Genomic DNA, 14,281 nt, shown 5'->3' on the forward strand with positions numbered 1-14,281 from the left:
ACCATAAAATTATTTTCATTGCTACTTCATAACTGTAATGTTGCTACTGTTATGAATTGTAATGTAAATATCTGATATGCAGGATGGTCTTAGGCAACCCCTGTGAAAGGGTCGTTCCACCGCCAAAGGAGTCTCGGCCCACAGGTTGAGAACTGCTGTTGCAACTTGTGTGCTGGGTGACCTTGATCAAGTTATTTATAACCTCTCTAAACAAGTGCTTTAAAAAAGTTAATATGCATATGAATAACGTGGGAAATCTTTTTCAAAAGACAGATTCTGGTTACAAAAGGAATATACACACTACAGAGTGGGATAAAAGTACGTTTACAATTATTCATTTGGAAAATAATACAATAATTAATGAATAATAAGACAAGAATAAACTATGTGTTTTGTGTACTCACAACTATAAACCTACTTTTGCCCCACCCTGTATATCCTTTGTGCAACCATTAAAAAAAAACTATACAAAGAAATACAGTAAAAAAGAAACAACAAATAAATAAAATGCAGATAACAGATAAATTAAAAGGTGGATAAGAACATTAGATAGACCTAACCGGTTTGGCTCAGTGGATAGAGCGTCGGCCTGCGGACTCAAGGGTCCCAGGTTAGATTCTGGTCAAGGGCATGTACCTTGGTTGCGGGCACATCCCCAGTAGGGGGAGTGCGGGAGGCAGCTGATTGATGTTTCTCTCTCATCGATGTTTCTGACTCTCTATCCCTCTCCCTTCCTCTCTGTAAAAAATCAATAAAATATATTTAAAAAAAAGAATATTATATAAATTAAAATCCTATCTAATAAAAGAGAAACATGGTAATTAGCCGTACCTCCGTTACCCTTCCCAATGGCTAATCAGGGTGATATGCAAATTAACTGCCAGCCAAGATGGTGGCTGGCAGCCAGGCAGCTTGAAGCGAACAGGAGGATTGCTTGCTTCAGTGACTGAGGAAGCCAACGTTCCCCGCCTGCCGCTGCCGGCCTCTGAGCTTGCAGTTTGAAACATTGTTACAAATATAGAAGCTAAACAAAACCCCAGAAACCTGCTTTCAGCCAGCCGGGATCTCAGAGCTGGAGTTGAAACAGTGTTTCGATTATAGAACCCAAACAAACCAGATACCTGCTTTCAGCAACCGAGGCCTCAGAGCTGGAGCCAAGCCTCAGAGCTAAAGCTGGCCCAGAATAAAAAAAAAAAGAAAAAAGGAGCAGCTGGGAGCTTCAGTCACCCCCCAGCCTGAAAACAGCCCTTGCCTCTCACCCAGACTGGCCAGGCACCCCAGTGGGGACCCCCACCCTGAAGGGGGTGTGACCAGCTGCAAACAGCCATCAGCCCCTCATCCAGGCTGGCCAGGCACCGAAGCGGGACCCCCACCATGATCCAGGACACCCTTCAGGGCAAACCAGCCGGCCCCAACCCGTGCACCAGGCCTCTATCCTATATAGTAAAAGGGTAATATGCTTCCCAGCACTGGGATCAGCGGAGCCACGAGGCCTCCCGGCACCGGGATCAGCATGACAGGAGGCAGCGCCCAAACCCCCTGATCACCCTGCAGCTCTGTGTGTGACAGGGGGCGGGGCCACAACCTCCCTATCGGCCCTGCTCTGTTCGTGACAGGGGAAGGCACCCCAACCCCCTGCTCAGCCCTGCTCTGTGCCTGATAGGGGGGAGCTCCCCAACCCCCTGATCGCCCTGCGGCTCTCTGTGTGACAGGGTGCGGCGCCCCAACCCCCTGATCGGCCCTGCTCTGTGTGTGACAGGGTGCGGCGCCCCAACCCTCCCCGCAACGGGCCCTGCTCTGTGTGTGACGGGGTAGAGCCATAACCTCCCCATCGGCCCTGCCCTGAGTGTGACAGTGGCGGCGCCCCAACCCCCTGATCCGCCCTGCTCTGTGTGTGACAGGGGGCGGTGCCCCAACTCCCCTATCGGCCCTGCTCTGTGAGTGACAGGGGGGAGCTCCCCAACCCCCTGATGGACCCTGCTCTGTGCGTGACGGGGTGGTGCCGCAACCTCCCCATAGACCCTGCCTTGAGTGTGACAGGGGGCGGCGGCCCAACCCCCCAATCGGCCCTGCTCTGAGCCCGACCAGGGGCTGCACCTAGGGATTGGGCCTGCCCTCTGCCACCCGGGAGCAGGCCTAAGCCAGCAGGTCGTTATCTCCCGAGGGGTCCCAGACTGCGAGAGGGCACAGGCCGGGCTGAGGGACCCACCCCGCCCCCCCCCCGGTGCACAAATTTTTGTGCACCGGGCCTCTAGTATAATTATAATAGAGAATAAAATAGATTAAATCTATACAGGATTGGGCAAAAGTAGGTCTACATAGTACATATAAATCATACAATAATAAATAAATAAAATAAACTTACATATTCAAAACTGTAAACCTACTTTAGCTGATCCCTATATTAAGAAAATTAAATAGATAAAAATGTAAGTTAAGTAAATTAAAATAAGCAGCTAAAGGCAAATAAAGGGAAACATAAGATATACACAGAAGGAGATCCAGTGGCTCAATCGGTTAGCGCGCGGTACTTATAAGATATACACAGAAAACCAGTAATGACATAGACCTAAATCTTAAAATATAATTACAATTAAATATAAATTGTCTAAACACTCTCTTAAAAAGAGATTTGTCAAAATAGATTTTTAAAAAGTCAAGACAGCCCCAGCCAGTGTGGTTCAGTTGTTTGGGTGTTGTCCCATGTACCAAAAGATTACCAGTTTGATTCCAGGTCATAGCAGAAGCCCGGGTTTCGGAATCAATCTCTGGTAGGTGGCATGAGGAGGCAATCGATGGATGTTTCCCTCTCACATCGATATCACTCCCTCTCTCTTCCTCTCTCTCTAAAAATCAATAAACTATTCTTTAAAAATAAAATAGCCCTAACTGGTTTGGCTCAGTGGATAGAGCATCAGCCTGTGGACTGAAAGGTCCCAGGTTCGATTCAGGTCAAGGGCATGTAACTTGGTTGCGGGCACATCCCCAGTAGGAGATGTGCAGGAGGCAGCTGATCGATGTTTCTCTTTCATTGATGTTTCTAACTTTCTATCCCTCTCCCTTCCCCTCTATAAAAAAGTCAATAAAATATATAAAAAATAAATAAAATAAAATAAAAAAGTCAAGGCAACTATATGATATATGATATATAAGGAATTTACTTTAAATATAATGATCAAGTTAAAAATAAAAAAATGGAAAAAGATAAACCATGCTAAAAATAAGGCACGAGAAAACTGAAATAGCCATATCAATATTAAAATAAAGTACACTAAAATGGAAGGAAAATTACCAGGATAAAAAAATATTTCATAAGGTTAAAAGAATCAATTCACCAAGAATACTAGTATATAAGTTATTAATGTGTAAGTATCTAACAGAGTTTCAAAATATATAAAGCAAAAATGGGTAGAACTAAAAATATGCAATATTTCAAAAAACTTTAAAACTCCTTTCTCAGCAATTCATAGAAGTAAATCAAGGGCACAGAAGAAATAAATAACACAATAAACCGACAGGAATTTATTGACATTTATGGAACTCTCCAGCCAAAAACAGCAAAATAAACATTGTTTTCATCAAGTGCACACTTGGAACATTCACCAAGACAGAATCATAAAACAAACCATGACAAATTTAAAAGAACTGAACTCATACTCAGTATTCTTCCCACCATAACAGAATTAAACTAGAAATCAGTATCTGAAAGATAGCTAGGAAAGGAAATTAAACAATAAACTTCTATAGGTCAAAGATAAAGTCTCAAGGGAAATTAAAAAACATTCTTAACTGCACAAAAATAAAAACATATAATTCAAAATTTGTGAGATGTAGAAAAGCAGTGCTTAGAGGGAAATTTAAATCATTAAATACGTGTGTTTAAAAAGCAGGGAGGTCTAGATGAACAATCTAAGCTTCCACCTTTAAATAATTTTTTAAAAAAGCATCAGTGTGGTGATTGTAAGGGCAGGTAGGATAGTGGGTGGAGGTAGAGAAGGATATAGGGGGGATAAATGATGATGCAAAAAATAAAGTAAACTTTAGAAAAAAATTTAAAAAAATCAAAATAAACCCAAATCAAGCAGAAATACATTTAAAAAACAAAAAAAGAAAAACTAATGAAATCAAAAGCTGTTTCTTTGAAAAGAACATTTATAAACCTCTAGCCAGGCTAACCAAAGAGAGAGAAAGAAGGCGCAAATTACCAGGATTGAAAGAGAATATCACCACAAACATTAAAAGGGTAAGAGAATACTATGAACAACTCCATGCACACAAATTTGACAACTTAGATGAATGAGACCAGTTCCATGAAAGCTACAAACTACCAAAAATTCAACCAAAAATAAATAATTAAATCAATTAGGCATATACCAAAGAAACTGAATATACAGAAAAAATTGTCTGAAAATGAAAACGCAAAGCCCAAATGCTTTCACCAGGGAATGCCAAACATTTTTTTTTTGCCACCAAACATTTAAAGAAACACCAGTTCTACACAATCTCTTCCAGAAAACAGACGTCAAAGGCTCTTAAATGCTCAAAACAATTCTGAAAAAGAATAAAGTTGGATAACACACTACCTGATCTTAAGACTTGCTATGAAACAACAGTAATCAACACAGGAGGTTTTTGGCAAAAGGTCAGACACACTCATCCATGAAACAAAATAGAGACTCCAGAAGACCTACAAAAATGTGGTCAGCTGATTTCTGACAATGATGCAAAGTCAATTCAATGGAGATGACACAATGTTTTCAACAAATGGTATTAGAACAAGTTGACACCTGTATTAATCATGTTCTTTATTTTATGACATTATTTTGACATTTCAAAAAGCTTGCTGGCAGGGGAGTGACTGCTCCTCCAAGGGCTAGCCAATTCTTAGCCTGGGAGCACATCTTTCATATGCAATTCCAACTACCTCATCATCTCTCACTCACCAGAGCAGTATTTTCCCATGCCATATATCATCCCAGGGCCTGATATCAAACAACTGGAGACCATCCCTATACCTTAAAGCCCACTAGAATTATTCAAAATAGCCAATCCTATATTGCTTAACCTGCCTTATATTGCCTTTTCCTTGGAACCTTCAATTAAGGGTCTGTATTCAGCTTTCCCCTCACTCCCACCCTGCTTGACCATACCTGGTATTTCTCCTGCGGCCCTGTGTAGCATAGCATGTCCCCATCTTTCAACAACACTGACCACTACAAGTCAGCATTCAGTCACCTCCAATTAAAATCTGCTGGATATAATTTTAATAAAACATCCATATGCAAAAAAGCAAACCTCAACTTACACTTCACACCTTAGATAAAAAATTAACTAAAAATGGATCATATATCAAGCTTTTAGTAGAAAATACAGAAATCTTTGTGACCTTGGATGAGGTGATACCAAAGCATGACACATGAAAGAAGAAACTGATAAATTAGATTCCACCAATATTTTGCTCTATAAAAGATACTGCCAAAAGAATAAAGAGGAGACTTTAAGATACTATATGCAAGCTCAACATTAAGAAAACAACTTAATTTTTAAAACACAGTTAAAATACAGATTGCATATAAGCCCTTGAAAAGATGCTCAATATCATTAGTCATAATGGAAACACAAGTTAAAAAACAGCTACCTCTACACACTTATTAGAACAGCTGAAATATAAAAACAACTAATAAATGTAGTTACGGGTACAGAATAACTAAAACTCTCATACATTACTAGTTAGAATGAAAAATATTATGGCTTCCCTGGAAACCATTTTGGCAATTTCTTATAAAGTGAAACAGACATTTATCAGACCACTCAGTAATCTCACTCTTAGGTATTTACCCTAGAAATATGAAAACTTACATTAACACAAAAACCTATAAACAAATATTCATAGTAGCTCTATTCATAATCACTCCAAACTGGAAACAACACAAATGTCCAATTGGTGAATGGATACACATTCATATAATGGAATACTACTTTGAAATAAGAAGATATGAACTATTAATACATGCATAACATTGATGAATCTCAAAGGTATTATGTTGAGTACAAGAAGGTAGTCTCCAAAGGTAACATACTAATGATTCCATTTATACAAAACTCTGGAAAAGACCAAACTACAAAGATGGAGGACATATCAGTATTTGCCTAGGGTTAGGGGTGAGTGGAGAATTTGACTACAAAGAGGCAGTATGAGGAAATTTTCTAAAGTGGTGGAACTGTTCTGAATCCTAATTGTCACAGGGGGTGGTTATACAAATTTATGCATATGAGAAAATTTGTAAAATGTACAACCCCCCAAAAAAGGTGGGTTTTTTAACATTTTTTTTTTTACAAAAACAAGTTTAAAGAGGCAAACGAAAACACTTAAGGGCAGGATTATTTTGTTTTCAAATAAATCACTGGGCTCAATTTTAATATTTATTTTACTCAATTTTTGAAAAACACACCTCACAGTGTGATAGAAGTTTCAGGGGTCAAATCCATTTTGTCAACCAAGCTAAAATAAACAGTGGCATAAAGGCAATTTCAAAGTCTCAGACATCAGTTTTAATTAAACAAATCATCTACTCATGAGGTGAGGGTATGGGGAACCAGATTAAAAAATGTAACTCAAACCGCTATTAAAAACTTAGCCAATTTTAAAACTCTAAATGTTCCATTAATTGTAGACATTAAATCCCATAAGAATCATTGGATTTAATTTTATCATGACACATCAAGCATCTCTCTCTCCCTTCTGCAGGTAATTTTTCCCCCTCCTGCCGTCAAAGTACTGAAGAAATTACTTACAGCTTTAAGGGTAAGATCACACTGGAAAACAAGTTTCCGGAGTTGTGCCAAAATTTCTCTCTTAGTATTTTCTACATCATTTCGTCTTTCTTCAACATTTGTCATACAAACTTTATAGAGTTCATTTGCTTCTTCTACCTTCAGGAGTAACACAGAAAAAAAATAACACTAATCCTCAGAATCTATATTTTAAAACAAATACTACCGCAGGAAAGCTCAGTTTAAATAACAGATAATAGTATGGCGAAGGCTTGGGAGGGGCGGGTGCAGAGAAGAGAGGGTCAATGGGAAAAAAATAACAAAACAAAGGGAACATCTGTAATACATTCAACAACAAAGATAAATTTAAATTTAAATTTAAATTTAAATTTAAATAATAATAATAATAATAATTAAAAGCCTTTATGTATAAAATTCTGGTATTTTATGTTTTAAATAGCATCTTTTTAAAGATAATTTGTTTTGGTCAGTGATTCAAGGGAACTTAATATCAATGAATAGTCAAGTACAATTTACAATTAGTATATTGTTTGCCTATAAAATAAATGTCCAATTCTACTTAACAGCCTTTTCTACTTACATTTACCACTGTCTATATAATCTTCTTACAGAATTTATCAAATTATATTTCATAAAGACAAAGCTTCAGCCTAGCCTTATCAGGTATTGAGATTAATACACATATACATTCATAAAGAATCATGTTAAAAATATTAAACTACTGCTTTCTCTAAGATACTTCTTTCACAAACAAACCCCAAAATTCAAAAGATAAGCAAAAGTCTTTTAGCAGAGTGGTTTTCAAAGTGTGGATCCCACCAGTAGCAGCATCACCTGGACACTTTATTACAAATGCAAGTTGTCTGAGGCAAACTTGAGTCTAGACCCACTGAATCAGAAACTCTGGGAGTGAGGCCTAGCAGTCTTTTTAAGAAGTCTTTCAGGTGATCCTGATGCATGCTGAAGTTTGAAAACCAAAGCTTTAACAGATTATTGCTAATTCAACTTGCAAATAACAACAAAAATTATTACTTTTTGAAGAGCCTCCTCTTCTAGTCTTCGCTTTTTTTCTAGCTGCTTATTAAGATTTTTCACTAATCCACCGCTTGCACACTGATGCTCCTCTTCTGCACGAAACATGGAAGATTTTGCTTTTTCATACTCATCTTGACGTTGTATGCATAACAATTTTGCCTTTTTAAGAGCAGTTTCTGTTTCAAGCTATACAGAAAAAAAAGAGTATTAAATAGAGAATAAGCCGAAACCGGTTTGGCTCAGTGGATAGAGCGTCGGTCTGTGGACTGAGGGGTCCCAGGTTCGATTCCGGTCAAGGGCATGTACCTGGGTTGCGGGCACATCCCCAGTGGGAGATGTGCAGGAGGCAGCTGATCGATGTTTCTCTCTCATCGATGTTTCTAACTCTCTATCTCTCTCCCTTCCTCTCTGTAAAAAATCAATAAAATATAGTTTTAAAAAAATAAATAAAAATAAATAGAGAATAAGAAAGAAACCCGAAGTTATAGGTTTCTTTAGCATATTCAGCAAGACAGTTAATACAGAACTCAGAAAAACTATACAGTAAGATATGCACCTTCTCAGGGTGTTGCTTGTATACTGCAGATGATTTTTTAAATATGTTTTTATTTGATTTAAAAATACATATTTAAAAGGAAGAGATAGAAACATCAATGATGAGAATCATTGATTGGCTGCCTTCTGCACAACCCCTACTGGAGATCAAGCCCACAATTTGGGCAGGTGCCCTGACCAGGAATTGAACAGTGACCTCCTGGTTCATGGGTGGACACTCAACCACTGAGCCACACCAGGTGGGCTACTATAGATGATTTAAATATTCACAAATAGGTAGATAAAATGCCATTTAGTAAAATACTAACCATTTTATTTTGTTCCTGTTTCCAAAGTTCTTTCATTTCTTTCCTTTGTTTTTCCATTTCATTTTTTCTCCCAAGTAGAGGCTGTCAAGGTATTTTTTAAAAAGAAAGAAAAAAAGCTGTTTTCTAAAGGTATGCTGTTATTTTTAAATATGTGTATTGTAGATATAAATTTTTACCTGCACAAATTTGTTGGCTTGGAGAGCTGCAATTGTTTGCTGTAAAAGGTGACTGCTCTCTATATCATTAAGAAGAGCATTGGTAAACAGAGACTGCAGTGGCATAAACTCCTAGAATTTAAAAATGGAAAGTAATTTTTCCAATAGGAATTGCACTAGTGCTCCAGACCCTCCCCCACCCCACTATTCTTCAAAAAGAGAAATTTTAAGTGTAGACTTTATTTTAAAGAAAAATATCTAGTTGTAAATATGACTATGGGAAAAATATTGAAGAAAATTAATGATAATTAATTATAAAACTAGCAAAATTAGTAGCTAAGATAACATTCGTATAAAATTGTGAATTTCCTAGGTGTTTTTTTTTTTCATAATGAGTATCCAAGTCAATTTAAAAGGATTTTATTCTGTTAACAAAAAGTTTACCATTTAAGTTCTTTCCTATATGAACTATGACATTTTCTGATTTTGCAAGGCACTATCAGGAGGAGCTCATCTGAATAATCTCTTCTATATCAAGAGACTATGAGCTACCATAATCTCTTGGTATAGAACCCTAGTAGTTCACTGAAAACTTACCTGTAGTCCAAAGTTAGTTCTAGTTGCCTCTGCCAACTTAACAATATTTCTAGAGGACTCCAATTCTGAAAAGGTCAAAGAAAGCATCAGAAGATTTTTAAAAATTATTTATCCCCTCCCACACTCCAAAATTTTTGTGATTCCCCAATTAAAAAGTGATCAGAAATAATAGTTCACATCATGATATGATGCTGTGATTCTTCATCCGAAGTGTTTGTCAAAATTGACTGGGAAACCTTCAAACTCACTTGCTTAGACCTTAACTCTCTGGGGAATGGGACCTACACCTGTATATTGTCCTTTTATAAGACTAATCAGGTGATTCTGAAGGGCATTCTCACAGGTTTTGGGTAAATTCTAGCATACTATTCCAGTTACTATTACGTGATCTTAGGCAAATCTGCACTCTTAACTTTAAGCAAATTGCCTATCTTGTTTGTCTCAGCTGTAAAATGAGGATAACAATTCTTATACTGCCTATTTCACAGGGTTTTGGTAAGGACTAAATAAAATAATGGATGTAAAAGCATTTTGTCAACCATAAACACTGGGAAAATATTAGCTATTAAGGTGCTCCTTATATGTTTCCACTGCCTTCTGTTCATACATCTATTGTTGGTTTTATCTCCTTTTGCCATATTGTATTGATAATTGCATTTCTTTTACCCACAAAAGTATAAATTTCTTAAAGGCAAACACAGTATACTATTTGTCTTTTGTGTCCTGAGATGTAGTGGTTGCCCTGCAGTAATGTTTGGTAAGTACATTTATTGTAGGAAAAGTCTTTCTTATTTCAAGAAGAGAAAACTGACAATGATTTTATTTACTACAATGAAACAGCTACTAATTTGGAATCATATTACTCATAGTCTGTAGCAAATGAATTGCAAACAATTTAGTTCTTACACTCCAAATTTAATCAGATGCCCCAAAGGACCACTTACCCAAGTTAAGCTTTTTTTCAACCCATGACACTATGTTCTTGGTATATTTTGACCATGTTTTCGCATATGACAAAGCCAGTTCTACAGAGTCAGTGTTCTTTAACAGCATGCTGTCTAGTTCTGCAGGAGAAAAATGTACTGAAAACAAAAATATTAAGATAAGCACATATTAAATATGAGCCTGTAATTGTAAACAAAGAAACATTCAAATTCTAACGTGCTCTTCAATGAAAACAGGTTTAAAAAATACAAGTAACATGCCCTGGCTGGTTTGGCTCAGTGGATAGAGCATCGGCCTGCGGACTGAAGGGTCCCGGGTTGGATCCTGGTCAAGGCACATGCCAGGGTTGTGGGCTCGATCCCCAGTAGGGGGTGTGCAGGAGGCAGCCAATTGATGATTCTCTCTCTCATCATTGAAGTTTTTCTCTTTCTCTCCCTCTCCCTTCCTCTCTGAAATCAATAAAAATAAAAAAGTTTTAAAAAAATACAAGTAATCAATTTAGAATTAAAGTCACAGTTTAAACTTAAATTAAAATTTATTCTTGATCTTAATGTGTATTTCTATTATACATCAAGTTACCAGCCCAATAATTCTTTATTTTTTAGATATATTTTTATTGATTTTAGAGAGGAAGGGAGGGGTGAAAGAGAGATAGAAATATCAATGATGAGAATCGTAGATAGGCTGCCTCCTGCACAACCCCTACTGGGGGTCGAGCCTGCAACCCAGGGATGTGCCCTTGACTGGAATCAAACCCAGGACCCTTCAGTCTGCAGGCCGACGCTCTACCCACTGAGCCAAACCAGCTAGGGACAGCCCAGTAATTCTTGATCAGTATCTATCATCATAGTATCTACTCCAGCAGGTTTTTTTCCTTAAGTTTAATATGTAAAACTTTACATGTCAGTATACATATTAGGTTACTAAGCAGGAAGAGATCAAAAACATTTATTAAAATTCAAAACATTTATTGAATTTAACTGAAAACAGTTCAACAAAGGTTTAAAGTACCTTAAGCATTACCTTTTTCATTGGATGAGTCCACTGATTCCACAGAAACATTTTCAAAAGACTTACAACATGGAAGAAAACAAATTTAAGATTAGAGCAGAAGGTAACACATTTTTGCTTCAGAATTTTTTTACTCTAATTTGTTACTCTGACATAATTCCTGCTAAAGTATTTCAAGTATTTAGAACTCAAAGGTCCTGAGAACTCTGTTCAAATGTCAAAACATTTTATAAGAATTGTATAGCTTTTTACAACAGTAGTTCTCAAGGTCTAAGAATAAATAACCTTATTGTTTACTAACAGCATTAGTTAATGTTAATGAATCCATTTAAAACATTAAATTCTGCAGATCTCAAAAATATTAGTCAGGAAGTTATATAAGCAATTTAAGTAGACTGCTATCTAAACAGAAGACAAAGACCTATCTCTTCCAGCCCTTTTACCATTTTATTATATGACTAGAGGCCCAGTGCATAAAATTTGTGCACGGGAGGGTCCCTCAGCCTGGCTTGCACCCTCTCACAATCTGGGACCGCTGGCTCTTAACCTCTGGCTCTTAACTGCTGGCCTGCCTGCCTGATTGCCCCTAATCCCTCTGCCTGCCTGCCCAATTGCCCCTAACTGCTCACCTGCCTGCCTGATTGCCCCTAACCACTCTTCCTGCCTGCCTGCCTGATTGCCCCTAACTGCTCACCTGCCTGTCTGATTACCCCTAACCGCCTCTTGCCTCAGCCCCCGCTGCCATGGCTTCATCCAGAAGGACGTCCTGAATGACGACTGGAAGGTCGTTCGGCTGTCCGGTCTAATTAGCATATTACACTTTTATTATTATAGACAAGCATTTTCTCTAAATGTCTATTGGAAAGCACAGTGCAGAACTTTCTATAATAATGGAAATGTTCCATATCTGCACTAATAAGGCAGCTACTAGCTACATGTAGCTATTTGAGCATTTGAAAGTGGCTAATGTAAATGAGAAGTGAATTTTTAATTTTATTTAAAATTAAATAAAACATGTGGCAAGAGGCTACCTTATTGGACAGTGCAGGAAAACATTATCTACAAAAATTGTGAGATCACAAACAAACTGATCTATTTAGTTAGGCAATATAAAATATGCAAGGATTCAATGCAAAAGAGACCAAAGAGACCTGGGACTGAAATCCATCTCTATCACTTATTAGCTATATGTCACGGGGCTACATATTTAAGTTCACTTAATTTTAGTTTGCCCATCTGTAAAATGGGGATAAGAACACTACTTTCATAAAGCTATTTTAAAGACTGAGATGAAACAGGCTTCACACAGTACATAATACATAATAAGCACTATTAAATAAATGGCAGCTATTATTTTTAAATACATTTTCCAAACTCTTCATCAAAGTAATTTTTTAATTTTCAGTATTATATCATCATAGATTTTATTTCAATCTCTAGACATTAAAAACTGCAAAAAGGAAAACAATGAGCAAAAGGAAAAATGAAAGCATAAAGTATTTTCCTATTAAGAATTAGTATAATTTGTATACATAACAGAGTCCACAAAACAGGAAATAGGATTCACACCAAAAAGTTACAATGTTCAGAGCCTTGTGACACAGATATAATTTTTATTACGTCATCTGAACTAGCGGAATGTTTGAAAAGATAACAATGAAAAAAAGATAATGAACGATAGCAAAATATTCAAAGATCTTAAAATTCTTCACCATTCTAATATGCTTTATACACTATCCTCCTTAATCAATGTATGACTTCAGAAATAGTAAAGTATTTTTTTCTCAATATTGTAGCACATAACAAATGCCTCACATAGTCATTTATATTTTGTGTATCATTTTAAGAAAGACCTAGAACTTTTATATTATTTTGATTATACTACAAGTACTTGACACATTTCCAAATATTTGTTGAAATCCTTTTTGTATATGATCATTCTTAACAGCAAATGATCAACATATGTTTCTAATGCAGTTTGTTTAAATTTCTTGCATTTGGTGAAAACATGTATTTAAATAAAAATACTGCAGCTATAAACCTTTAAAGAAATATTCTACATAGATTCCTCTATGTTCTATTATTTCACAGCAATTTTTCTTCCAATTGGAAATCAGAACCCAATCCTCTGACATACTTATAGGGATGCTCTTAGGGAGACTTAAGACCTACTATGTCTGTTAATTAAGTATTTCATGGTAACAAACAAATTGTAGGATTTGTGAAAATATGAACACTTCTTTACTTCTTGCATTATTTTTTTAGGTTTCCAATAGTCTTTAAGATCTAAGACAATGCCAAGAGAGAAAAATGGTTAAGAAGTACTAAAATTTTGGACCATATGATATAGAAGATTCATTACATAAGACACTAAAATGATCAGCTATGTTCTTTTAAATGACAGTTCTACTTAAAAAGTACAATCACATTTTTGTTCCAGAAACTACCATAAATTATAATATTTAATAGAAATTAATGTTTTTCTTGCTAAGATAAAAACTATAAAAGAGTATGCTGAGATAAAGATTAGAAAATTATTGAAATATTAAGTTGTGTCTTTGCTTTCACACAAAGTTGCCCTACCTTACTTTCCCGAGAAACAGGCAGTCGAAATAATGAATCATTGCCTACATCTCCCATAAGGAAGTTTGTCAGACTATTGAGGGAGTTTAAAAAAAAAAAGAAATAAAAAAACAAGTCATTACATTGCTATATCACAGGATTTTACATTCAACATGTCATCCAGAATAATTTTTTTTCAATAATATCCTTAGAAATAAATTCCTAAGACTCTATTCACATAAACCACACAGTCACTTGCAAATGAATGCTGCCCCTAAATAGCTCTAAGACACCTTCAAATATAGTAATAAAACAACC

At 36.5% G+C, this 14,281-nt stretch overlaps 1 protein-coding gene across 13 annotated transcripts in view; it reads right to left on the minus strand.

Moving 5' to 3' along the window:
* Positions 1-14,281, minus strand: part of ARHGAP29 (Rho GTPase activating protein 29) — an 83,110-nt gene that overhangs the window by 24,273 nt on the left and 44,556 nt on the right. For 10 of the 13 annotated variants that reach the window (XM_036347950.1, XM_036347947.1, XM_036347941.1 and 7 more), the window contains 8 exons: positions 13,985-14,057; positions 11,414-11,462; positions 10,390-10,527; positions 9,446-9,510; positions 8,870-8,980; positions 8,694-8,774; positions 7,828-8,016; positions 6,796-6,933 (listed from right to left, as the gene is read on the minus strand). In XM_036347950.1, the coding sequence (XP_036203843.1) occupies positions 6,796-6,933; positions 7,828-8,016; positions 8,694-8,774; positions 8,870-8,980; positions 9,446-9,510; positions 10,390-10,527; positions 11,414-11,462; positions 13,985-14,057 (844 nt within the window). Of the gene's footprint in view, positions 1-6,795; positions 6,934-7,827; positions 8,017-8,693; positions 8,775-8,869; positions 8,981-9,445; positions 9,511-10,389; positions 10,528-11,401; positions 11,463-13,984; positions 14,058-14,281 lie in introns of those variants that run through there. The other 3 variants (XM_036347944.1, XM_036347952.1, XM_036347951.1) reach the window with 3 other exon arrangements.

Source organism: Myotis myotis, unplaced genomic scaffold, assembly GCF_014108235.1.
Source record: "Myotis myotis isolate mMyoMyo1 unplaced genomic scaffold, mMyoMyo1.p scaffold_m19_p_2, whole genome shotgun sequence".
Lineage (NCBI taxonomy): Eukaryota > Metazoa > Chordata > Mammalia > Chiroptera > Vespertilionidae > Myotis > Myotis myotis.